The 27,180-nt window shown below is 37.5% G+C and overlaps 1 protein-coding gene and 1 pseudogene across 6 annotated transcripts in view; one reads left to right on the forward strand and one right to left on the reverse strand.

The window, feature by feature from the left end:
- Positions 1-294: 294 nt before the first annotated feature.
- Positions 295-27,180, reverse strand: part of APOOL (apolipoprotein O like) — a 245,795-nt gene continuing 218,909 nt past the window's right edge. For all 6 annotated transcript variants that reach the window (XM_072817926.1, XM_072817927.1, XM_072817932.1 and 3 more), the window contains one exon: positions 295-500. In XM_072817926.1, coding sequence (XP_072674027.1) covers positions 310-500 — 191 coding nt within the window. In that variant the 3' untranslated portion in view covers positions 295-309. The remainder of the gene's footprint in view (positions 501-27,180) is intronic.
- Positions 1,746-4,083, forward strand: LOC140628394 (RNA-binding protein EWS pseudogene; annotated as a pseudogene).

The following is a 27,180-nucleotide window of genomic DNA, read 5'->3' on the forward strand; positions in this document are numbered from 1 at the left end:
CTGCAGGAGCTGACTCTAGGGCTGGAAAGCTGGCCGCTGCTACTGTTGTTGTTCCTCCTGGGGCCTCACAGGATAAACAACTCCCACTGAGCTTCACAGTGGCCTCACAGGATAAATAGGTTAAACAAATTTCCCCGAGCCCTGCACCAGGCTGGGGTTGAGCAGCTAAACCCAAGTGCTAACACCTGAAAATCAGCACTGCAGGCCCCTCCCCCAGAAGACCAGCTAGACTGACGGGGAAAAGCAAATTATTGACCAAGCAGCACTGGAAAGTTCCAGGGGAAGTCGAGGGATTAACAGTATACAGAATCAGAGGATACTCCCCCTTGTTTTTTTTTTTATTTCTGTTTGCTCCCCCCCTTTTTTTCTTCTCTTCTCTTTTTTTTTCTTCTTTTTTTCTTTTTCTTTCTTCTTTCTCTTCTCTCTTTTTCTCCTTTTCCCAATACAACTTGTTTTTGGCCACGCTGCACTGAGCAAAATGACTGGAAGGAAAAACTCACCTAAGAAGAGAGGTGAAAGAATCAGAAGAAAGAATCAGAAACATTCCTCTCTCCCACAGCATTACAAAATTTGGATTACAATTCAATGTCAGAAAGCCAATTCAGAAGGACTATTATAAAGCTACTGGTGGCTCTAGAAAAAAGCATAAAGGACTCAAGAGACTTCATGACTGCAGAATTTAGATCTAATCAGACAGAAATTAAAAATAAATTAAATGAGATGCAATCCAAACTATAGGTCCTAACGACGAGGGTTAACGAGGTGGAAGAACAAGTGAGTGACATAGAAGACAAGTTGATGGCAAAGAGGGAAACTGAGGAAAAAAGAGACAAACAATTAAAAGATCATGAGGATAGATTATTCACCATGACCAAGTGGGATTTATCTCTGGGATGCAAGGCTCGTTCAACACTCGTAAAACAATCAATGTGATTCATCATATCAGCAAGAGAAAAACCAAGAACCATATGATCCTCTCCATAGATGCAGAGAAAGCATTTGACAAAATACCGCATCCATTCCTGATCAAAACTCTTCAGAGTGTAGGGATAGTGGGAGCATTCCTCAGCATCTTAAAAGCCATCTACGAAAAGCCCACAGCAAATATCATTCTCAATGGGGAAACACTGGGAACCTTTCCCCTAAGATCAGGAACAAGACAGGGATGTCCACTCTCACCACTGCTCTCCAACATAGGACTAGGAGTCCAAGCCTCAGCAATGTGGCAACAAAAAGAAATAAAAGGCATTCAATTTGGCAAAAGAAGAAGTCAGACACTACCTCTTTGCAGATGACATGTTACTGTACATAGAAAACCCAAAAGACTCCACCCCAAGATTGCTAGAACTCATTCAGCAATTCAGCAGTGTGGCAGGATACGAAGTCAATACCCAGAAATCAGTGGCATTTCTATACACTAACAATGAGACTGAAGAAAGGGAAATTAAGGAGTCAATCCCATTGACAATTCCACCGAAAAGCATAAGATACCTAGGAATAAACCTAACCAAATAGGTAAAGAACCTATACACTAAAAACTACACAACACTTCTGAAAGAAATTGAGGAAGACACAAAGAGATGGAAAAATATTCCATGCTCATGGATTGGAAGAATTAAGATTGTGAAAATGTCAATGTTACCCAGGGCAATTTACACGTTTAATGCAATCCCTATCAAAATACCATGGACTTTCTTCAGAGAGTTGAAACAAATCATCATAAGATTTGTGTGGAATCAGAGAGGGAAAGCGAGAGGGAGACGGACGTTGAGAGAATGAGAGGGAAGGAGAGAAAATGGCGTCCACGGATTACAGTACCTACAGCCAAGCTGCAGCCCAGCAGGGCTACAGTGGATACACCGCCCAACCAACTCAAGGATATGCACAGACCACCCAGGCATATGGGCATCAGAGTTATGGAACCTATGGACAGCCCACTGACGTCAGCTATACCCAGGCTCAGACCACTGCGACTTATGGGCAGACCGCCTATGCAACTTCTTATGGACAGCCTCCCGCTGGTTATACTACTCCAACTGCCCCTCAGGCATACATTCAGCCTGTCCAGGGGTACGGCGCTGGTGCTTATGATACCACCACTGCTATGGTCACTACCACCCAGGCCTCCTATGCTGCTCAGTCTACATATGGCACTCAGCCTGCTTACCCAGCCTATGGGCAGCAGCCAGCGGCCACCGCACCTGCAAGACCACAGGAAGGTAACAAACCTGCTGAGACTAGTCAACCTCAATCTAGCATAGGGGGTTACAACCAGCCCAGCCTAGGATATGGACAGAGTAACTACAGTTATCCCCAGGTACCTGGGAGCTACCCCATGCAGCCAGTCACAGCACCACCATCTTATCCTCCTACCAGCTACTCCTCTACACAGCCGACTAGTTATGATCAGAGCAGTTACTCTCAACAGAACACCTATGGGCAGCCGAGCAGCTATGGACAGCAGAGTAGCTATGGTCAACAAAGCAGCTATGGGCAGCAGCCGCCCACTAGTTATCCCCCTCAAACTGGATACTACAGCCAGGCTCCAAGTCAATATAGCCAACAGAGCAGCAGCTACGGGCAGCAGAGTTCATTCCAACAGGACCACCCCAGTAAGATGGGTGTTTATGGGCAGGAGTCTGGAGGATTTTCCGGACCAGGAGAGAACCAGAGCATGAGTGGCACTGATAACCGGGGCAGGGGAAGAGGGGGATTTGATCATGCAGGCATGAGCAGAGGTGGACGGGGAGGAGGACGCGGTGGAATGGGCAGCGCTGGAGAGCGAGGTGGCTTCAATAAGCCTGGTGGACCCATGGATGAAGGACCAGATCTTGATCTAGGCCCACCTGTAGATCCAGATGAAGACTCTGACAACAATGCAATTTACGTGCAAGGCTTAAATGACAATGTGACTCTAGATGATGTGGCTGACTTATTTAAGCAGTGTGGAATTGTTAAGATGAACAAGAGAACCGGACAACCCATGATCCATATCTACTTGGATAAGGAAACAGGAAAGCCCAAAGGTGATGCTACAGTATCCTATGAAGACCCACCAACTGCCAAGGCTGCTGTGGAGTGGTTTGATGGGAAAGATTTTCAAGGAAGCAAACTTAAGGTTTCTCTCGCTCAGAAGAAACCTCCAATGAACAGCATGCGGGGTGGTATGCCTCCCCGTGAGAGCAGAGGGATGCCACCGCCACTCCGTGGAGGTCCTGGGGCCCCATGGGTCGCATGGAAGGCCGTTGGAGGAGACAGAGGTGGCTTTCCCCCAAGAGGACCCCGGGGCTCCCGAGGGAACCCATCTGGAGGAGGAAATGTCCAGCACCGAGCTGGGGACTGGCAGTGCCCCAATCCGGGGTGTGGAAACCAGAACTTCGCCTGGAGAACAGAATGCAACCAGTGTAAGGCCCCGAAGCCTGAAGGCTTCCTTCCACCACCCTTCCTGCCCCCGGGCGGTGACCGTGGCAGAGGCGGCCCTGGTGGCATGCAGGGAGGAAGAGGTGGCCTCATGGATTGCAGTGGTCCGGGTGGGATGTTCAGAGGTGGCCGCAGTGGAGACAGAGGGGGCTTCCGTGCTGGCCGGGGCATGGACCGAGGTGGCTTTGGTGGAGGAAGACGAGGCGGTCCTGGTGGGCCCCCTGGACCTTTGATGGAACAGATGGGAGGAAGAAGAGGTGGGCGTGGAGGACATGGAAAAATGGATAAAGGCGAGCACCGTCAGGAGTGCAGAGACCGGCCCTACTAGACGCAGAGACCCCGCAGAGCTGCATTGACTACCAGATTTATTTTTTAAACCAGAAAATGTTTTAAATTTATAATTCCATATTTATAATGTTGGCCACAACATTATGATTATTCCTTCTCTGTACTTTAGTATTCTTCACCATTTGTGAAGAAACATTAAAACAAGCTAAATGGTAGTGTGCCGAGATTTTTTTCCTTCTTTTAAAGATGGTTGTTTAACTAAAGACTAAACAATGGGAACCCCTTGTGAGCATGCTCAGTACCATTGTGGAGAACCAGGAGGGCCTCTAACTGTAACAATGTTCATGGTTGTGATGTTTTTTTTTTTTTAAATAAAATTCCAAATGTTTATTTAAAAAAAATATTTGTGTGGAATCAGAAAAGCCCCCAAATATCCAGGGGAATATGAAAAAAGAAAACCATAGCTGGGGGCATCACAATGCCAGATTTCAGGTTGTACTACAAAGCTGTGGTCATCAAGACAGTGTGGTACTGGCACAAAAACAGACACATAGATCAATGGAACAGAATAGAGAACCCAGAAGTGGACCCTCAACTTTATCGTCAACTAATACTTGACAAAGGAGGAAAGACTATCCACTGGAAAAAAGACAGTGTCTTCAATAAATGGTGCTGGGAAAATTGGACATCCACATGCAGAAGAATGAAACTAGACCACTCTCTTGCACCATACACAAAGATAAACTCAAAATGGATGAAAGATCTAAATGTGAGACAAGATTCCATCAAAATCCTAGAGGAGAACACAGGCAACACCCTTTTTGAACTCGGCCACAGCAACTTCTTGCAAGATACATCCATGAAGGCAAGAGAAACAAAAGCAAAAATGAAGTATTGGGGCTTATTCAAGATAAGCTTCTGCAGAGCAAAAGAAACAGTCAACAAAACTAAGAGACAACCTACAGAATGGGGGAAGATATTTGCAAATGACCTATCAGAAAAAGGGCTATTATCCAAGATCTATAAAGAACTTATCAAACTCAACAGCAAAGAAACAAACAGTCCAATCCTGATATGGGCAAAGGCAAGAACATAAATTTCACAGAGGAAGACATAGACATGGCCAAGAAGCACATGAAAAAATGCTCCGCATCACTTGCCATCAGGGAAATACAAATCAAAACCGTGATGACATACCACCTCACACCAGTGATTATGGGGAAAATTCACAAGACAGGAAACAACAAATGTTGGAGAGGATGCGGAGAAAGAGGAACCCTCTTGCACTGTTGGTGGGAATGTGAACTGGTGCAGCCACTCTGGAACACTGTGTGAAGGTTCCTCAAAGAGTTAAAAATAGAACTGCCCTATGAACCAGCAGTTGCACTGCTGGGGATTTACCCCAAAGATACAGATGCAGTGAAATGCCGGGACACCTGCTCCCCGATGTTTATAGCAGCTATGTCCACAATAGCCCAACTGTGGAAGGAGCTTCAGTGTCCATTGAAAAATGAATGGATAAAGAAGATGTGGTCTATGTATACAATGGAATATTACTCAGCCATTAAAAACGACAAATACCCACCATTTGCTTCGACGTGGATGAACCTGGATGGTATTATGCTGAGTGAAATAAGTCAATCTGAAACGCACAAACATTATATGGTCTCGTTCATTTGGGGAATATAAAAATTATGGAAACGGAATAAAGGGAAAGGAAAGAAAATGAGTGATAATATCAGTGAGGGTGACAAAACATGAGAGACACCTAACTAGTGGAAGTGGAGGTGAGCGGGGTGTTGGGGTGCCTGGGTGTTGGGCACTGAGCAGGGCACTTGGTGGGATGCTCATTGGGTGTTATGCTATATGTTGGCAAATTGAACTCAATAAAAAAATTAAAAAAAACTAAAGTAAAGAAACACATTGATAATTTTACATTAATAGCAAGAGATCTCCATACTCTACTCACTGCCATGGACAGATCATCTATGCAGAAGATCAACAAAGAAACAAAGGCCTTGAATGACACACTGGATCAGATGGACTTCACAGATTCATAAAGAATATTCTATCCTCATGCAAGGGAATAGACATTCTTCTCAAGTGCACATGGAACTTTCACCAGAATAGACCATGTACTGGGTCACAAGTCAGATCTCAACTGCTGCCAAAAGATGAGGATCATTCCCTGCATATTTTCAGACCACAATGCTTTGAAACTAGAACTCCATCAGAAGAAGAAGTTTGGAAGGAACTCAAACTTTTCGAGGCTAAAGAATATCCTACTAAAAAATCAATGGGTCAACCAGGAAATTAGAGAAGAATGGAAAGGATCCATGCAAACTGAGAAAAATGAAAGCACAACTGTTCAAAATCTTTTGGGATACATAAAAGACGGTCCTAAAAGGGAAGTACATTTCAATACAAGCCTCCCTCAAAAGATTAGAAAAATCTCAACTACATGAGTCAAACTTACACCTAAAGGAATTGGAGAAAGAACAGGAATTAAAGCCTAAACTCAGCCGGAGAAGAGAAATAATAAAGAGCAGAACTCAAATGGAAATCAGAATTACAGTAGACCACATCAACAAAAACTAGGAGCTAGTTCTTTGAAAGAATTAATAAAATCAGTAAACCATTGCCAGACTTATCAAAAAGAAAAGAGAAAGGACCCAAATTAATAAAATCATAAACGAAAGAGGAGTGATAATTAGAAACACCGAGGAAAGACAAGCAATTTTAAGAAAGTATTCTGAGCAATGGTATGCCAACAAATTAGGCAATCTGGTGGAAATGGATGTGTTCCTGAAAACTTATGAACTACCAAATCTAAAACAGGAAGAAATAGAAAACCTAAAGAGACACATAACCAGAAAGGAAATTGAAGGAGTGATCAAAAACCTCCCAAGAAATAAGATTCCCAGAGGAATTCTACCAACATTTAGAGAAGAAATAAAACTTTTTATTGAAGCTGTTTAAAAAGATAGAAAAGGAAGGATAACTTCCAAACTTGTTTTCTGAGGCCAGCATTGCCTTGATCCCAATACCAAGGACCTCATCAAAAAAGAGAATTACAGACCAATATCCCTGGTAAACATGGATGTCAAAATAAAACAAAGAAGCCAATAGGATCCAACATTATATAAAAGGATTATTCCCCATGACCAAGTGGAATTTATTACTGGACCTCAAGGTTGGTTCAACATCTGCAAATCAATCAATGTGATAGATCACATTAATAAAAGGAAGGCCAAGAAGCATATGTTCCTCTCAATTGATGCAGAAAAAGCATTTGACAAAGTACACCATGCTTTCTGGATTAAAACTCTTCAAAGTGTGGGGATAGAGAGAACATTCCTCAACATCATAAAAGCAAAGTATAAAAAGCCCATATTACATATCATTCTCAATGGGGAAAAACAGAGCTTTTCCCCTCAGGTTAGGATCACGACAGGGATGCCCACTCTCACCGTTGTTGTTCAACATAGTAATATAAGTCCCAGCCTCATCAATCAAAGAACAAAAAGAAATAAATGGTATTCAAACTGGTAAAGAAGAAGTCAAATTCTCACTCTTTGGAGATGACATGATAGTTTGTGTGGAAAACACCCAAAACTTCACCCCCAAATTGCTAAAACACTTTCAAGACATGTCTATAAAGGCAAGGGAAAGAAATGCAAAAATGGACTATTGGGACTCCATCAAGATAAAAATATTCTGCACAGCAAAGGAAACACTCAACAAAACTAAAAGGCAACCTACAGAATGGGGGAAGATATTTGCAAATAACATATCACATAAAGGCTAATATCAGGATCTATAAATAACGTATCGAAGTCAACACCCAAAAAACAATCCAGTCATGAAGTGAGCACAAGACATGAACAGACATTTCTTCCAAGAAGACTTATAAATGGTCAACAGTCACTTGAAAAAATGCTCCACGTCACTTGGCATTAGGGAAATATAAAATCAAACCAAAATGAGGGGATCCCTTGGTGGCTCAGTGGTTTAGTGCCTGCCTTCAGCCCAGGGTGTGATCCTGGAGCCCTGGGATCGAGTCCCATATCGGGCTCCCTGCAAGAAGCTCTGCCTGTGTTTCTGCCTCTTTCTCTCTCTCTCTCAATCTCTATCTCTTTAATAAATGAATAAAATCTTTAAAAAATGAGATACCACTTTACACTGATGAGAATGGCTAAAATTCACAAGACAGGTAACATCAAATGTTGGCAAGGATGTGGAGAAAGAACTCTTATACTGTTAGTGGGAATGCAAGCTGGTATAGCCACTCTGTAAAACAGTATGGAGGTTCATCAAAAAGTTAAAAACAGGGCTATCTAATGATTCAGCAACTGAACTACTGGGTATTTACCCCAATGATACAGATGTAGTGAAATGAAGGGGCACATGCATCCCAGTGTTCATAGCGGCAATGTCTACAATGGAATATTAATGTCACATCTTCAGTGGAATATTAGCCTTCAGAAAAGATGAATACCTACGATTTACATCAACGTGGATGGAACTGGAGGATATAGCGCTGAGTGAAGTCAGTCAAAGAAAGGGAATTATCATATGGTTTCACTCATATTTGGAACATAAGCAATAGTGCTAGGGACCATAAGGGAAGGAGGGGAAACTGAATGGGGAAAAGGCAGAAAGGAAGGCAAACCATCAGAGACTCTTAACTCTGGGAAACAAACTGAGGGTTGCTGAAGGGGAGGTGAGTGGGAGGATGGGGTAACTCAGTGACGGGCATTAATGAGAGCATGTGATGTGATGAGCACTGGGTGTTATACTATATGTTGGCAAATTGAATTATAAAAAATAATTAAATAAAATTTTAAACCCCAAAAGTATACAACTCCCACTGCAGATACAATAATGGCTTGATTTTGATTAAAACTGTTCTACTGTTTTTAGTTTTCTTTTTCCACTGTTTTTTTAGAATGAAAGTATCAAGAGTAGAGACTAGTAGAGGTCAAATACTTAATATTAAAATTTGCCCATGATTTTAAAAATACACATATATGTTTTATTTGCATCATATTATGTATATCTTATTTACCAAACACCATCTATCAATATAGTCAAGCAAATTATCTAACGTAATTTTTGAGAACTTACTAGGTTCTAGGTATCCTGCTTAACAGCAGGGATAAATAAGAATCTGACATGTTTCTGGTCTGCCCTCAAATATTTAAAAAAATACGGAGATATATAGGTGTAGATCCTTATAAGGCAACGTAGAATACACTGTAGGGCTAGTGTGTATGAAATGTGGGAGCACAAAGACAAAGCAAATGATTGACTTTATCAGAAAAAGTTTTACAAAGAATGTGTCTTTTGATCTAAGCTTTGAAGGATGAATATGAATTTTTCAGGTATGTGGAAGTAGGGCTCAAATGAAAAGGAAGGCTTCAGGGCTAAAGACAATAACATGCTCAAATCATGGAAAGTGTGAATATATAGGGAGTGTTTGTGGAACTCTAAGTACCTTGAAATGGTTAGCACTCGGGATGATGGGTGGAAGGGAGGTCATAGAAAATGATGTTGGCAAAGAATTCAGAGAGCCTACCAGGAAAGTCTTTATGAGACATGCTAAGGAATATGGTATTTACCCTATAGGTTACTGGGCACCATCACAATGTTTTAAGTCATGGAAATAACAGGATTTGGTTTCTCTTATGGAAAGATCATTCTAGATATACTATGGAAAATTGATGGTGAAGTTTGGAGTAGGGCAGAACTGGAAGCTGACAGACCAGTTAGAAGGCTATGATAACAGGTCAGGTGAAAGATTATGTCTGTTTAAACTAAGATAGTAACAATGGAGAATCGGACACTTGATGCATTTAAGAAATATGAAGAGTTATCAGGTGGAACTTGGTAATTGATATGGCAAGTGAGAAAGAGATAATAGTCAAGGATCACGTCTATGTTTTGGGGTTGGATAACATGGGTGGGAAGTGGTCTCTTACTGAGAAGTTAACCTGTCAATGGATTACACTATTAGGGGCTTATAGTAGATATATCATATGTTGAAAGATCACTAAACAGGAGTCTTAAAGAATATACAGATATTGGCTTGCTTCAGAGAATATAGGAAACACAATAACAAATCCCTAAATCACCATTTGCTTATAATATTCTCTTATATTCCACTTAAATAAATGCCAGAGACTTGACCTCTTAAGCAAGAGCACTAGTAGTATTTCCAGCTCTATCTCTGCTTCAGAAGTCAGGCTGTATATTTCATAAGGATATTTCCTACAAGGTAATAACCCTCAGTTATAGTCAAAGCTTGGCCACCAAGTGATCCCACAGAATTGTGCACAGGTCATCAGGTTTGTTCTGGAGAACATAATGTTACTATCACTTGAACCTCAAGTGATACATTCACATTTTTAAAAGGAAATATTGACCTCTATTGAGACTGAAAAAAAATATGCTTGCTAAGGAAACAATGATAACATTTCCCAGCTATGCTGATAATACTAAATTTGATTCTCATTCAATTCAATACTTTAACAATCCTCTTATGCCCACATATCAACATGTCACAAAATGTATATTTGGTTTTATTTTTTATGGTAACACATGCCTTATACTAGTTGATAAATCATTTTTCTTCTGTACCTACATGCATAAGTGTTAATACGTTCATTTGGCAGGCAGGGAGTGACTTTCTTCTTATTCTACTATATTAGTCTGTAAGATGAAAACAGAAAGCTTAAATTAGGCACTTTATTCAGGCTGAGAATGTAATGTATTTTTTAAAGATTTTACTTACTTATTCATGAGAGACACACACACACTCACAGAGAGAGAGAGAGAGAGAGAGAGAGAGAGAGGCAGAGACACAGGCAGAGGGAGAAGCAGGCTCTATGCTGGGAACCTGATGCGGAACTCGATCCCAGGTCTCGAGGATCACACCCTGGGCTGAAGGCAGTGCTAAACCGCTGAGCCACCCAGCCTGCCCAATGTATTTGTACTTAGAAAAAGAAGCAATATTACATACATGCATTTGACATTTTAATTTTAATAGATTGATCTGGACATTTTGGCAAATAAATTAAAATGATTGATTATTGGCATGTTCATAGTAAATTAATCCTCTAAGAATCAAGTCTTAATTTCACCATGGTTACATTAACTTCTCTAGCCCACATTTATTTCTCCTTAAACTTATCCATTTTATTTATTTATTTATTTTTTTAAATATTTATTTATTTATGACAGACATAGAGAGAGAGAAAGAGGCAGAGACACAGGCAGAGGGAGAAGCAGGCTCCATGCCGGGAGCCCAACGTGGGACTCGATACCGGGTCTCCAGGATCGCACCCTGGGCCAAAGGCAGGCGCTAAACCGCTGAGCCACCCAAGGATCCCAAACTTATCCATTTTAAATGTATGTCTTTCCAACTTTATTTTAAGCTCATGGAGGCAAGGAAAATACCTTGTACTTCTTCATTATTCTGTACAACATTTAACATAGCAATACTGGATTAGTTTATTCAAATACCATGTGTATAGCAGTACTGCCTTCTAGGGTACATGAAATTAATCGCCTGTATACCTGACAATATTCCAAGTCTAAGTTTTCATATTTGTATCAGCTCTTCTGATAATTTAATGAGGCTGATTTTTTGTTTAGCTTATGAGAATTGGCCTCATTATTTTATAGTAGAATTGTGAACTTTCTTCTCTTTGAATGAATGATAGAGTTTGGTGATAACACAATTAAATAAAATTGCTAACTGAATAAATTCCATTTTAAAGATAAGTTTATTTATTTTAACTAATCTGCACAGTCAATGCAGGGCTTGAACTCAGGATCACAAGATCAAGAGTTATATGCTCTTCCAACTGAGTCAACCAGGTGTCCTAAATTCCACTTTTTAATTAATTTTAATTAAACAGCAGAATAGTTGTTCTAATATCTAGTATATCTTTCATTGGGTATTACATAAGTATTCTGTTATTCGTGTTGATAGTTCTTTTAGAGTTCATTTGCTAGTGATTAATCTTAACATAGTTATCACAAATATTAGGGAAATAATGCAAGCAGGACTGAGTTCCATGAAAAATAGGACCATAATCTTTATCCAGCAAGATTAGATACCATTATATGTGGATTGAACATTTGTAGATAATCATGTTTTTAGTATTATTTCTATTGTTACTTTATTTTTATATCAGATAACTATGACTTTAACTTATTCAAACAGGACAGATAGTATTGGATATAGACATTGGTTATTAGAATAAATTTTTTTCTGGTGAGACAAAAGCTTTTTATATACTAAATTTTATTTGTTATTTCTCAATTTTATTTCTATTATTTCTAATGTTACATGTCTTTCTTACAGGCAAGACTTTTTTGTCCTTAGGTCATTACAACAAATACAGTATTGGTCAAATGTAACTACGTTTTTAACCACAATTTCAGAATAATATGTTTTAAAATAATTTTGTTAAGTAGCAACCTGCAATAACTATAAAGGCTGATAGTGGATATCATGTTTATTTGTAATTCAACAAAAGAACATGGTTAAGCATGAATAAGGGAATGCTAAAATTTTTAAGTTTTTACATTTCTAAAAAGGAACTTGGCAATCATATTTTCAATTTAGTAATAGATTGGTTTGGGAATAAATTAGAACTCATCAGCAAGGAAATGATAAGAAAATAGGTTGCTTTCTGTGTGCATTCACTTACTGAATGTTCTCTTAGCAATTCTGACTATGTTGTATAGTTAGCAGTTGTCTGGATCCAGCTGTGCAATATACATATTAGAGCAATACACACCAATTGATATCAAATCCTGCCAAGTAGTATTCATGGTCTTGTGTTACAAATGTCTTGCTCTGCCTGATTTCTGAAAACTCTATATATGATTTAAGTGGATATTTGCATTAACTTCATAGAGAAATTCTATCTAAGGAGGGAGGTTTTGAAGCAATAGTTATACAAAGTGGCTCCTTTTTTGGGTGCCATGCAGCTGTCAGGAAATCTTACGTGATTACATTTAAGCCTTGACCAGTGGGGAAGCCAAAAACTGTTCCATACATATGCAGAATTCACTAAGTTTCAATGCTGGAACCTCGATGAAGACCTTTTAATATAACAAAATTGCCACATCGAAATCTGTCTGCTTCCAAAAGGGACTCCTTTGCAGCAAGTTTTCTGGGAAATCATGTGCTTAGAACCAGGAATAGAAACTTTTAAAGATAGAACATTCTAGCAAAGCTAACAGAAATGAAACTTCACAGTTTCTATGCTTATCACATAGGACTAAAATAACTGGAGCCTGAAAGAAGTTGGTAAAGTTATTTTGATAAGCCTAATGGCTGAATTATATTGCTGCATTGGTGAGATAATTAACTGTGTGATCAACAATTTGTTCCATACACTGAAATGCAAATCTAAGAATATTGTTACCAATTTGTTAGCTATATATTGATATAGATAATGCTTTGCTTTTAATGCAGTATGAAAGCTAGAAGTGAGAAACAAAAAGAATATCATTTACTAGATATCTCTGTTCTTCATTATAATTAAATATTAATTGAGCATTTACAAGGTACTTAGCACTCATAGAAACATAAAGAGTTATCAAAATGAATGCCAGATGCTATTTATTAAGAGATTTGGAATCCAAGTGGAAAATAATGAAGATATTTACTATTTTATAATAATCTTTTGTGAAATGTGCTGTTTTGCATGTACACATATGCTTGAGAAACCTATCTCTGCATTAAAAGGTTATGGATAATTTACATTAATAATTACTTCTGTGTAGAGATTCCCTTTCATAATTTTAACTATTTTTACTTCTTACCATAAAACCCACATGCTCCTCTTCCTAACATCCTCTTTAAATCTCTGGATTGTCCCACCCTTTTCCATTCATAGACATTTTAAAAAATCTTTAAATGCACACTAGCTTGAAATTTTAATAGTTAATTATTTTATTAAAAGTATGGGGAGAAAAGTTTTCTATATCCCCACCCAATTAAATATTATTTGCATTTTCATATGTCTGTTATGGATAAAAATCTTTTTACATACTACATTTCTTACATGCAAAAAATTTAAAAATTTAATTTCCAGAGATAATAATGGTAGAATATACTAAAAATGTATCTGACACCTTTCACAGAATCATAATACTTTTTAGATGAACAAACTAGAAACTTAGAATTTATCCTTCCTTTTAAAAAAATTTTAGACTAGGGGTTAGAGGTTTCCAGAAGAATTTAAAAGGTTTAGAACTTTGAAGTGTTTAAGATGGCAATGTAATAGGATCCTAGGCTCCTCTTGTCCCTTGAACAGTTATATATAACTATCAAATCATTCTGAATACCCAAGAAAATGACCTGAGAATTGACAGAACACATTGCACAACTAGAGGGAGAGAAGTCACATCAAAGAAGGTAGGAAATGTGGAGATGTGGTTTGGGGAAGGAACAGATTGTAGGTGCTGCAGAGGAGAGGGAGCCCTGGTCATGGAGAAAAGTGAAAGAGGGAGCACAGCACACAGGGGAATGCACAAAGAGAACACTTCCCCAAAGCTATTGGCTCAGAAAATGAGAGGAGCTGACTTTCACAAGCTTCTGCAACTAGCAGAGCTCAAAAACAAGTTTCAGAGGTTGGTGGGCTATGCTGTGATAGAGGACTGAAGGAGCTTCCCTACTCCTGGAGAGAAGGCAGGCAAGCTACCCGAGGGGCAAAGAGCATGATCTGAGGATTGCCTAAGGGACACAGGGAGAGATTATTGCTTTTTTTGAAACACATCTGTGAGAGGTGGCCTTTTCAGAGATGCCTCTCCAGGAAAAAAAGAACCAGTAGTTTGCATTAACCTCCCCCACCCCTTAGCATAGGTGCAGAGACACCTGCTGAAGGCAGCTAACGCAGAAGCTGGCTGTTTACCTGTCTTGTTTCAAATTCCATGCCCATGACCTATGGTGTAACTGCCCTTCTAGGTCAAACCTACGTCCATCCCAGTGCAGTGAGACCCTCTCCCAAAAGAGCAATGCAGGCCGCCACCACAGCAGGTCCCTAAAATTTGGAGTTTTAAAAGTCTGCATGCTTGGCTGTGATACAGCCCAAAGTGTGCTGCTCCAGGAAGACAAGCAACCTGGAGATAGATATTTGAAAAATGCCTGGGATGCACATAGGGGAAATTATTTAGTCTTCTGGGAGTGCTTCTCTGAGAGCAGCAAGCACAGAGACCCCTCTCTGGGGACAAAGGAGCTGGCTGGAGCCAGTTCCTTCCCCCATCCATTAACATAAACCAACTTCAGTAAACATCACAGTGCCAACATTGACTGCCTAACCTGCTTAGGTCTCCTGCATTCTGCTGATATTCTTTTTCTTAAGCAAGAGTGCTTAAGAACCAACACAGTGGGCCCCTTCATGAGAAGATGACGAGAAACTCCTTCACACACCATGTCTACCAACCATAGAGTTCAGCAAGGCTTCAGTTCTAGTGGAAGTAGCATCAGGACTCATTTAACAAGCAGACCAGAGCACACCTAATTAAAACTTACCACACTCTGGCCAAGATCCAAACATTTTGTACTGTAGGCAAGGAGAGCCTCTGCAGATGACAGACTTGAGGGTTAGAGCAGACAAAACACAGCAGCAGAATGAACACAACATACATCAGAGATACTTCTTGAAGCACCGGACCCTGGATACCATAGGATCTCTTCTTTATAAAGCCAATACTCTCAGGAGAAGGAAATATAATGGGGTTTTCTAACACAGAGAAGATAGAGACCTAGACAAAATGCCATGAAAGGGAATTCATCCCAAAAGAAAGACTGAAAAAAAGGTAATGGCCAGAGATCTAATCAAAAGAGATATAAGTAATATTCCTGATAGAGAATTTAAAGCAACAATCATAAGGATAGTCACTGGGCTTGAGAAAAGCATGGAAAGCATCAGGGAGACCCTTACTGCAGAGACAAAAAGAGTTAAAAATCAGACAGAAATGAAAAATGCAATAAGTAAGAGTCAAAACAGATTGGATGTAATGACCACAAGGATGGAAGAACCAGAAGAACAAATAAGTGATATAGAATATAGAATAATGGAAAATAATGAAGGTGAAAAAGGAGAGAAATAGCTTTTATGGATTACAAAAATAGACTTAGGGAACTCAGTGACTCCATAGAAAGTAATAACATTCATACCATAAGAGTGCCAGAAGAAAAGAGAGAAAATGGGGCAGAAGATTCATTTGAGGAAATAATAGCTGAAAAATTCACTAATGTGGGGAAGGAAACAGACATTCAAATCCAAACTACCATTAAAATTTTCAAAAGCAGGCCAACACCAAGATATATTGTAGTTAAATTTGCAAAATATAGGGATAAAGAAAAAAATCATCAAAGCAGCAAGACAATCGAAGTCCCTAACTTAGAAGGGAAGACTCATAATGCTAGCTACAGAACTCTCCACAGAAACTTAGCAATCCAGAAGAGAGTGGCATGATATATTCAATGTACTGAATGGGAAAAGTCCGCAAACAAGGTTATCCAGCAAGGTTATGATTCATAATAGGAGAGAAAGGGAGTTTCCAAGACAAATAAAAACCAAAGGAGTTCAGGACCACTAAACCAGCCCTCATAGAAATATTAAAGGATTAAAGGGGACTCTTTGACTAGGAAAGAAAGACTAAAACTGACTAAGACTAGAAACAGAGAAAATCTCCAGAAGCAACGACAAAAGAGTAATAAAATAGCACAAAATACATTTCTATCAATAATTACTCTGAATGTAAATTGACTAAACACTCTAATGAAAAGGCATATGGTGTCAGAATGGATAAAAAACAAGACTCATCTATATGTTGCCTACCAGAGACTCATTGTACACCTAAAAACACCTGCAGATTGAATATGAGGGGATGGAGAAACATTTATCATGAAATGGAAGTCAAAAGAAAGCTGAAGTAGCAGTACTTCTATCAGACAAACTAGATTTTAAACCAAAGACTGTAAGAAGAGATGAAGGGTACTGTATCACAATAAAGGGTTCTACCCAACAAGAAGATCTAACAGTCATAAATATTTATGTTCCCAACTTGAGAGCACCCAAATATATAAAACAACACACATAAAGCAACTCATTGATAATAAAATCATGGTAGGGGACTTTAATACCCCACTTACATCAATGGGAAGATTATCTAAGTAGAAAATGAACAAGAAAACAATGGCTTTAAATGACACACTGGACCAGATGGACTTAATAGGTATATTCAAGACATTTCATCCTTACATATTCTTCTCCAGTGCACATGGAACATTCTCCAGAATAGATCACATACTGGGTAAAAATCAGACTTCAACAAGTACAAAAAGATTGGTATCATATCATGCATGTTTTCTGACCATGATGCTATGAAACTTGAAGTCAAGCAGAATAAATTTGAAAAGAACACAAATACATGGAGTTTAAAAACATGCGACTAAAGAATGAATGGGTCAACTAGGAAATTAAGGAAGAAATTTAAAAACATGTAAACCATTACAATGAGAACATGATGATCCAACATCTCTCAGATGCAGAAAAGCAGTCATAAAATGGAAATATATAGCAATATTGGGATTATGTCAAGAAGCAAGAAAACTCTCAAACTACATAACCTTACACCTAAAGGAGCTACAAAAAGAACAACAAATAAAGCCTAAAGACAACAGATGAAGGGAAATAATAAAGAATAGAGGAGACATAGATGATATGGAAACTTAAAAAAAAAACAAGAGGATAGGCCAATGAAACTGCGAGCTCATTCCTTGAAAAAACTAATAAAATTGATAACACCTTAGCCAGACATATCAGAAAGAAAAGGAAAGGGCCCAAATGAATAAAATCGCAAACAAGAGAGGAGAAATAACAACTAACATCACAGACATACAATAATAAGAGAATCTTATGAAAAACAATATGCCAACAAATCAGAAAATATGGAATGAATTGATGAATTCCTAGAAACCTATAACCTAACCAAAACTGAAATGGAAAGAAATAGAGAACTCAAACAGATTGACAATCAGCAAAAATGTCCATCAGTAATCAAAAATCTCTCAGCAAACAAAAGGCCCGGGCCAGATGGCTTCACAGGGGAATTCTACCAATATTTAAAGAGCTAACACCTATTGGGATGCCTGAGTGGCTTAGTAGTTGAGTGTCTGACTTTGGCTCAGGTCATGATTCTGGAGTCCTGGGATCAAGTCCCACATCAGGCTCCCCATAGGAAGCCTGCTTCTCACGCTGCCTGTGACTCTGCCTGTCTCTCTCTGTCTTTCATGAATAAATGAACAAAATCTTTTTTTTAAAGAGCTAATATCTATTGTTCTGAAACTATTCCAAACAAGATAAATAGAAGGAAAATTTCAAAATTGATTCTATGAGGCCATAATTACTCTGCTTCTAAAACCAGGCAAGAATTCTACTGAAAAAGAAGACTACAGGACAAAATCCCTGATGAACATGGATGCAAAATTCTCAATAAAATACTAGCAAACCATATCCAACAGTGCATTAAATGAATCATTCACCACAAGTAAGTGGGATTTATTCCTGGGCTGCAAGGGCGGTTCAATATTCACAAATCAATGTGATATAGCACATTATTTTTTTTATTTTTTATTTTTTTATTTTTTTTTACATTATTTTTTTTAAAAGGATAAAATTCATATGATGCAGAGAAGCATTTGACAATGTACAACATTTTTTCATAATTAAAAACCCTCAACAAAGTAGGAATAGATGGAACACACTTCAACATCATAAAGGCCATATATAAAAAACATAGTTAATATCATATTCAATGGGGAAAAACTAAGAGCTTTTCCTCTACAGTCAGGAACAAGACAGGGATGTCCATTCTCATTATTATTTAACATAGAACTGGAAGTCCAAGCCTCAGCAATCAAACAATGCAAAAAATAAAAGGTATCCAAATTTGAAAAGAAAAAGTCAAACTTTCACTGCTTGCAGATGACATGGTATTCTATATAGAAAACCCAAATGACTCCACCAAAAATTTGCTAGAACTGATATATGAATTCAGTAAGGTCACAGCATAAAAATAAATGTACAGAAATCTGTTGCATTTCTATACACTAATAATGAATCAGAAGAAAGAGAAATCAAGGAATCGATCTCATTTACAAATGCACCAAAAGCCATAAGATACCTGGGAATAAACCTAACCAAAGAAGCATATGATCTATACTCTTAAAAGCATGGAACACTTATGAAAGAAACTGAAGATGACACAAAGAATTGGAAACACATTCCATGCTCATGGAGTAGAAGAACAAATATTATTAAAATGCTCATAATACCTAGAGCAATCCACACATTTAAAACAATTCCTATAAAAATACCAACAGCATTTTTCACAGAGCTAGAACAAACAATCCCAAAATTTGTATAGAGCCACAAAAGACCCTGAATAGCCAAAACAACCTGAAAGGAAGGAAGGAAGGAAGGAAGGAAGGAAGGAAGGAAGGAAGAAAGAAAGAAAGAAAGAAAGAAAGAAAGAAAGAAAGAAAGAAAGAAAGAAAGAAAGAAAGAAAGAAAGACAAAGGGGGGAGGTATCACAATTATGGACTTCAAGTGATGATACAAAGCTGCAGTGATACAGACCATACACTGACTGGGATAAGAACAGACACATAGATCAGTGGAAGAAAATAGAGAACCCAGAAATGAACCCACAATTATACAGTCAACTAATCTTCAACAAAGCAGGAAAGAATATCCAAGGAAATAAAGACAGTCTCTTCAACAAATGGAGCTGGAAAAATGGAGTTTCACAACATGCAAAAGAATGAAACTGAACCATATTCTTGCAGCATACACAAAAATAAATCCAAAATGGATTAAAGACCTAAATGTGAGGAAGGAAGCCATCAAAATCCTAGAGAATACAAGCAGTAATTTCTTTGACATTGGCTACAGCAACTTCTTACTAGATATGTCTCCTGAACAAGGGAATGAAAAGCAAAAATGAACTACTAGGACTTCATCAAAATAAAAATATTCTGCAGAGTGAAGGAAACAATCAACAAGCCAAAGATCAACTGATGGAATGGGAAAAGATATTTGCAAATGACATATCCAATAAAGGGTTAGTATCTAAAATATATAAAGAAATTATCAAACTGAATCCCCCCAAAATTATCCAGTTAAGAAATGGGCAGAACACAAGAATAGATATTTTTCCAAGAAGACAAACAGATGTCTCACAGATAAATGGAAAGATGCTTAACATCACTCATCATGAGGGAAATACTAATCAAAACTACAATGAGATTATCATGTCACATCAGTCAAAATGGCTAAAATTAACAATACAAGAAAAAACGGGTGTCGGTGGGGATGCAGAGAAAGGGAACCATCTTAGACTCTTGGTGAGAATGCAAACTGGTTCAGCCATTCTGGAAAACAATATGGAGGTTCCTCAAAAAGTTAAAAATAGAACTACCCTATGATCCAGCAATTGAACTACTAGGCATTTACCCAAGGGATACAGAAATACTGATTCAAAAGGAGAATTCACCCCAATGTTTATAGCAGCATTATCAACAGAACAATAGCCAAATTGTGGAAAGAGCCCAAATGTGTGTTGATTGATGAATGGATATAGAAGATGTGATACATCGTATGTATGAAATATGTATGTATGTATGTATGAAATCATACAGTATTTGTCTTTCTCTGACTTATTTCACTTAGCATAATACTCTAGCTCCATCTTTGTTGGAAATGGCAAGATTTTCAACAAATGGCAAGATTTCATTATTTTTTATGGCTGAGTAATATTCCATTGTGTGTGTGTGTGTGTGTATCTTGCCATTTGTTGGAAATCTTGCCATTTCCAACACAGATGGAGCTAGAGTATTATGCTAAGTGAAATAAGCCAGAGAAAGATAAATACTGTATGATTTCACTCACATGTGGAATTTAAGTAACAAAACAGATAAACATAAGGGGAAAAAAAGAGAAGCAAAAGAGTATACAGACTCTAATTATAGAGAATAAACTGAGGGTTACCAGAAGGGGCATGGGCAAGGGATGGTTTAAATAGATGAGGATTAAGGAGGTTACTGGTTGTAATGAGCACTGAGTGTTGCATTTAAGTGATGAATCACTAAATTCTATATCTGAAACTAATATCACACTGTATGTTAACGATCTGTAATTTAAATAAAAGATTAGAAAAATAAAAGGTTTAGAACTTTAAAAAATAATGACTTGTTTTATTTTGAGTGGTATGTATTTTTTTAAAGGATTTATTTATTTGAGGGAGAGAGAGAGCAGGGGTGAGGGGCAGAAGGAGAGGGAAAGGAAGTCTTAAGCAGACTCCACATAGAGCATATAGCCTGATACAGGGCTCAATCTCATGTCCCTGAAATCATGACCTGAGCTGAAACCAAGAGTCAGACACTCAATCAATTGTGCCACCCAGGCACCCCTTTAGTGGTATATGTTTTTAATGTGCACAAAATCCAGAAAAAAAATGTGCACATTACCTTAGTGCTTAATACAAAAAAATTTTTGCTCCTTTCTCTATAATAATATATTATTTTGTGTAACAATTTTGGTTATTTTTTTATTTTTTAGTAATAAAAGGCACGCATTTATTTAATGTTAACCATAAGTTAGACACTATTCCAGAAGTTTATATATAAAGATCCATTCAATCCTCAAAATAACAGGTACAATCACAATACTATTTCACAGCTGGCAATGAAGCCCAAAAGAGATAAAGGAAATTGATCTAAGTTGAAATCACAAAAGCCTGGAGGATTCAAAACAAGAGAGTTTGGCTCCAGAGCCTGGACACATAACCACCCTGCTCTGTGCTTCTAGCATCATTAGGTTTGTAAATGTTGTTTCCTCTACCAAGGACCAGATTCCTGAGGGATGGCTTCCTAACTTAATCAATTTAGAAATTCCAGCACCAGCCTCCATGCCTGGTACATAGTGGTGTTTACTGAATACAGAAAGAAAGGAATGTAAATGTGCAGGACAGATTAGAAAACTAACTATGAAGTTAACCATAATTCCAATAAAATCCATTGTAGAAAGCTGTCCTCTGTCTTTCCTACCTCTGTTACATTACCCCTTCCACTCAATTCTTTGCAGGATCTTCAAAATCCCAGAAAGAAGTCTATAAAATATGTTACAACAGGAGCAATTGGAATCAGCAGAAGAAAGAAGAAAGAATGGGAAAAAAGTATTCTCTTTCCCTGTAGCAGGAACTACTTAATACCTCTTTAGGCTTTCATTTGTTATATTAAAGCAGAGTTTAGTGCTTTCATTGTAGTTTTAAAAGTATACTTGTTTGTTGATCTCAAGAGGAAAACAATATAACCATATGATTTGATTTTTCCAGCAGAGAACCAAATAATAGTCACTGATTCTTATTGAGCGATTATCAAGTTCCAGGCCCTGAGCCAGCTGATTTCTCTGGATACTATTATCAGTTCCACAGTACACTTGGGGAAATTGAGGCAAAGAGAATTGTTGGAGGACTAGCCTGGGACAAAGGGGCAAATACATGGAAGACAGAAATTTTAACATAGGCCATGTGCCTATGGAGCTTCTGCTTTTAACCTCCAAAGCTGGACAGTTGCTCCCCATGAAAATGGGTTCTAAAAAGCCTGTACAGTTATGAGTTGGGGATAGGAGGCCATCCATCATTGGGAATATTTTCCCATTTTGTGAGGGATGGTGAGGAGAGCTGTTTCTCGATTCTATGGCCAATGCAGAGAAGTTGCAATAAAAAAAACACCACCCAAGAGGAAAGACACACTAATTTAAGTGTTGAGGAGCAGAAGAACCATGATTGTCCAATTTTGGTTATTTTAAGTACTTTACCTTTATTATCCCACTGAATATAAACAACAGCTTTATAAGACAGACAGGAATGGCACATATTCCTATCTCCTTTGTTTTATAGATGTTGAAACTAAAATAGAGAGCTGTGATTTGATTGTGTTCACATAACCAAAACTCCATACTGTTTCTGAGAGTTCAGCATCATTGAAGTAATTTAGATGCTTGGTTTTACAAATTAGTTTTAGGTTTTCTTTTAGAGTTAAAGGTGAGTGTCTGGTGACTAAAACTCATAATAATTCATCCCTTTCTCCAAGCAAGTTGGATTGGAGTCATGCTAGAATGCTCCCAGAGATCTTGATCTGTATTGAATTCTCCAGCTCCTCCCAAAGTAAAATTGAAATGCTAGGTTAAACTGGGAATGGCCTCAAGTCTTTAAGAGTAATAGGCATCTAGAATCTTTCTAGACTTAAGGTTATCTTTTTGTTCTTCCTTGGACTGAACCAGAAATGGAGCGCCAAAAGAGATAAGGAGGAAAACAACTTATACCTGAGCAAATGCCTAGGTGAATTTTTTCTTTTAAATTTAGTTCCAAGATGTGAACGTACATACACATATGTATGTGTACACACATACATATGTACACACACGCACACACTTACACTCAGCTATTTTTCACCTATTTTTTCAAGTTGAACTATTTTATCAAATGACAAGCTTTACTATTTTTTAATAATAAATTTATTTATTGGTGTTCAATTTGCCAACATACAGAATAACACCCAGTGCTCATCCCGTCAAGTGCCCCCCTCAGTGCCCGTCACCCATTCACCCCCACCCCCCACCCTCCTCCCCTTCCACCACCCCTAGTTCGTTTCCCAGAGTTAGGAGTCTTTCATGTTATGTCTCCCTTTCTGATATTTCCTACCCATTTCTTCTCCCTTCCCTTCTATTCCCCTTTCACTATTATTTATATTCCCCAAATGAATGAGAACATATAATGTTTGTCCTTCTCCGATTGACTTGACAAATACCCACCATTTACTTCAATGTGGTTGGAACTGGAGGGTATCATGCTGAGTGAAACAAGCTTTACTATTGTTAAATGATTTTTATGAGCTTGGCCAGCACTACTTCTAATCTTTCTTTTTTTTTTAATTTATTTTTTATTGGTGTTCAATTTACTAAAATACAGAATAACCCCCAGTGCCCGTCACCCATTCACTCCCACCCCCCGCCCTCCTCCCCTTCTACCACCCCTAGTTCGTTTCCCAGAGTTAGCAGTCTTTACGTTCTGTCTCCCTTTCTGATATTTCCCACACATTTCTTCTCCCTTCCCTTATATTCCCTTTCACTATTATTTATATTCCCCAAATGAATGAGAACATATAATGTTTGTCCTTCTCCGACTGACTTCTAATCTTTCAATTTAGATTGTATTTAATGTATACTGGAGCAGAGAAGATAAGATAAAAAGGATAAAACATACACTCTAAGCCTGAAAATGTCTACAAATACATTTTGAGTATATGATAAAAACAAAAGATCTAGAAGGGGAACATTGAAATGTGTGAGACAAAGAATAAGTAAAAGGGAATAAGGAAAAAACTGGATCAGGATTTTATAAACAAGATTATTACTTCACTGGTAATTTTGCATCCAGTCTAACAACCCTTAAACACTTTCTCCCTTGGCCCTGCTAACCTCAATATAATTAGAATAAAACTTGTATCAGGAACCAAATTTGCAATAATAAAAGATGTATATAAGTGACTTTGCTTTCAGATAAAATGTGAATAAAGGAGTGAAGGGTTACTGAAAAGAATGGAAGAGAAAAAGACTTTTGGAGACACAAATATGATTTTTATGTACCTTTGTAATCTGCCCACAATCTCTGAACTTTGTATAATACTTTGTACATGATGAACACTAAAAACATATTTTGAAATTGAAGTGCAAAGAGAACCTCAAGCCAGTCAATTATTATGCTTACAGAAAAATGAGGGTGGTAGAAGAGCTGATTTATCAAATCTTCCTTGGATTCCTAAAGTATTTGACCCTGATAACTTAAAGTTATAGAGTCTATGTTTTATAATTTCTTCTCTGTAAAACTCATAGGTTATTGTGAGGATTAAATAGTTATGTATGTAAAATATTTAGCATACTTATTGAAACATAAATGTTAACCTAATGCTAGTTATTTTAGTGTTTTTTTTAATTACTCCAGTGGAAGCTATAGTTTAGTGGAAAGAAGATTGAGCTTAGACTTAAAAGACCTGTTTTTTTGTCCTCGTTCTGTTGTTTAGTCCTGTGGCAATGTGTGGGTCACTTGACCTATCTTATCCTTGTTTTTTCATTTTTAAAAAAATAGGAGGAATAAGATGCAGCAAAGTCATGAGAATTAATCACATGAATTAAAATAGATATTCTACATTACAGATATCTTATGATTAATAAAATGCCTGGTATATGGTAGGTGTTTGATAAATGTTCATTCTTCTCTACTCCATTACCTCACTTGTATCCCAGAGTACCTTGATGAGCAGCTTAATGAGTACTGAATGATGGCTGATTGGGGAAAAAAATCATTGGAGCTACTCAATTGCCATGATTAAACAGATTCATATTTTAAAATGTAAAAAGATCAAGGTCACAGAACCAATTCTCATACTCTAATCACATGGTTCAGAGCTTTTCACACTCTAATACAAAGAAGGAAATGAAAGAACATGTACAAAAGCTACTCTTAGAATTTAAATATATATCATATATATTAATATATATTAGAAAAGAGACTATATGGGTTATTTTCATTGATTTTTACTGAGGGAAATTAAAAATTTGTTTGTCTTAAAGTGCTTAGTAAATCAAATAGGTCAGAGGTACAGGAGAAAATTATTTTAAATGTGTAAAATGGTCTATATCTGTTCTATCTAATATTGCAGACACTAGCCAGATTTGCCTACTTATATTTTAATCAATTAAAACAAAATAAAATAAATCCATTCCTTAGTCAAATTAGCCACAATTTAATTCCACTATATCCCCATGTGGCAAGTGAATGACATATTAGACAGCATAGATTTATAGAACATTTCTGTCATCACAGAAAATTCTATTGGAAATCATTTGTGAGGACTTAATATACTAGGTGTAGGAAAATCATAAGGGCCAGAAAGCATTTCCTCAACAATTTGAAGGAACTAAAAGTTGAAACTGTGGAATAGATGACCATAATGTGTTATATTTTGTCATAAATTACCACTATGTCAACTCCAATTTATAAGGATAGAACCTGAGAACTATAGATCAAGAATTTTTACTCTTCCACTGTAGGTGAGGTAGCAAATTAACAAACAGCAATATCATCAAATGTTTAAGAAATGTAAAAAGTTTTTTTACATTTAAATGTTTAAGAAAAAATAACTACTACATAACTGCTAGGTAAAAGCAATCATGATTTCTGTAAAGGAAAATTTTGACTGATGAAGTCAACTAAGTTTTTTTCAGCATTTTGAATAAAGAGGTTAAAATGGTTGTAACTAATTTAGACTTTATTTTTTTTAATTTTTATTTATTTATGATAGTCACACAGAGAGAGAGAGAGAGGCAGAGACACAGGCAGAGGGAGAAGCAGGCTCCACGAACCGGGAGCCCGATGTGGGATTCGATCCCGGGTCTCCAGGATCGCGCCCTGGGCCAAAGGCAGGCGCTAAACCGCTGCGCCACCCAGGGATCCCGCTGCGCCACCCAGGGATCCCTAATTTAGACTTTAAACAAACTTTAACAAGTTTCAACACCAGAGACCTTTTAAAATTTAGGTAACATGGGACTAGAGGATAGACCCCTAAAATTTCCAAACTAACATTTGATGCTGGCCTTACTGAAAATGATCTGCCAACTTGATAAAGACAATCTGTATGGAGAACTCTTAAGGCTGGATGAGTGGATAGAACTCAGCAGATAAGCTTCAATGAGCTAAATGTTATTAGAAAATAGGCTTCAAAAAAATAAAAGAAAATAGGCTTCAAAGAATGACCTTGACATTTAACATACCAAAAACACAGGAGTTGAATGGTAGCAAAAACAAGAGCCTTTTTGATTCTTCAAATATGAAGGAAATTGAAGAAAATTTAAAGTACAATATGCCAAACAGCATAACAAATCTTAGAGTTGACTATCATCGAACCTAGCTTGCACTCTTTCCTGAAGATGTCACTCCTGTCTCATCCTAGCCTTTTCTGGAATACCTCCAGTTTTGATAAGTATATCCCCACACTGGAACAATGTATATATTTAGTTATTTGATTGCTCCAACTGTTAGAAGATAAATGTATTAACATACAGTTGTGTCTGACATACTGCTTTTTAAAAACATGGTTTTATTTATAGCATTATTAAAAGCAAAATATTCTGAAAACTTTTGAATGAATAATATTTTAAGAAATAAAGTTCTCTTTCTCATCTCTGCTCCCTAACCACTCATTTTTCACCCTCTAGTATTCTAAGCAGCAATTATTTTTATACTTGCTTGTGTATTAATTCAGAGTTTATTTATATAAATATAAGCAAATATTAACATATATTCTTCATTTCTCCCATT

The sequence above is a fragment of the Canis lupus genome, chromosome X, assembly GCF_048164855.1.
Source record: "Canis lupus baileyi chromosome X, mCanLup2.hap1, whole genome shotgun sequence".
Lineage (NCBI taxonomy): Eukaryota > Metazoa > Chordata > Mammalia > Carnivora > Canidae > Canis > Canis lupus.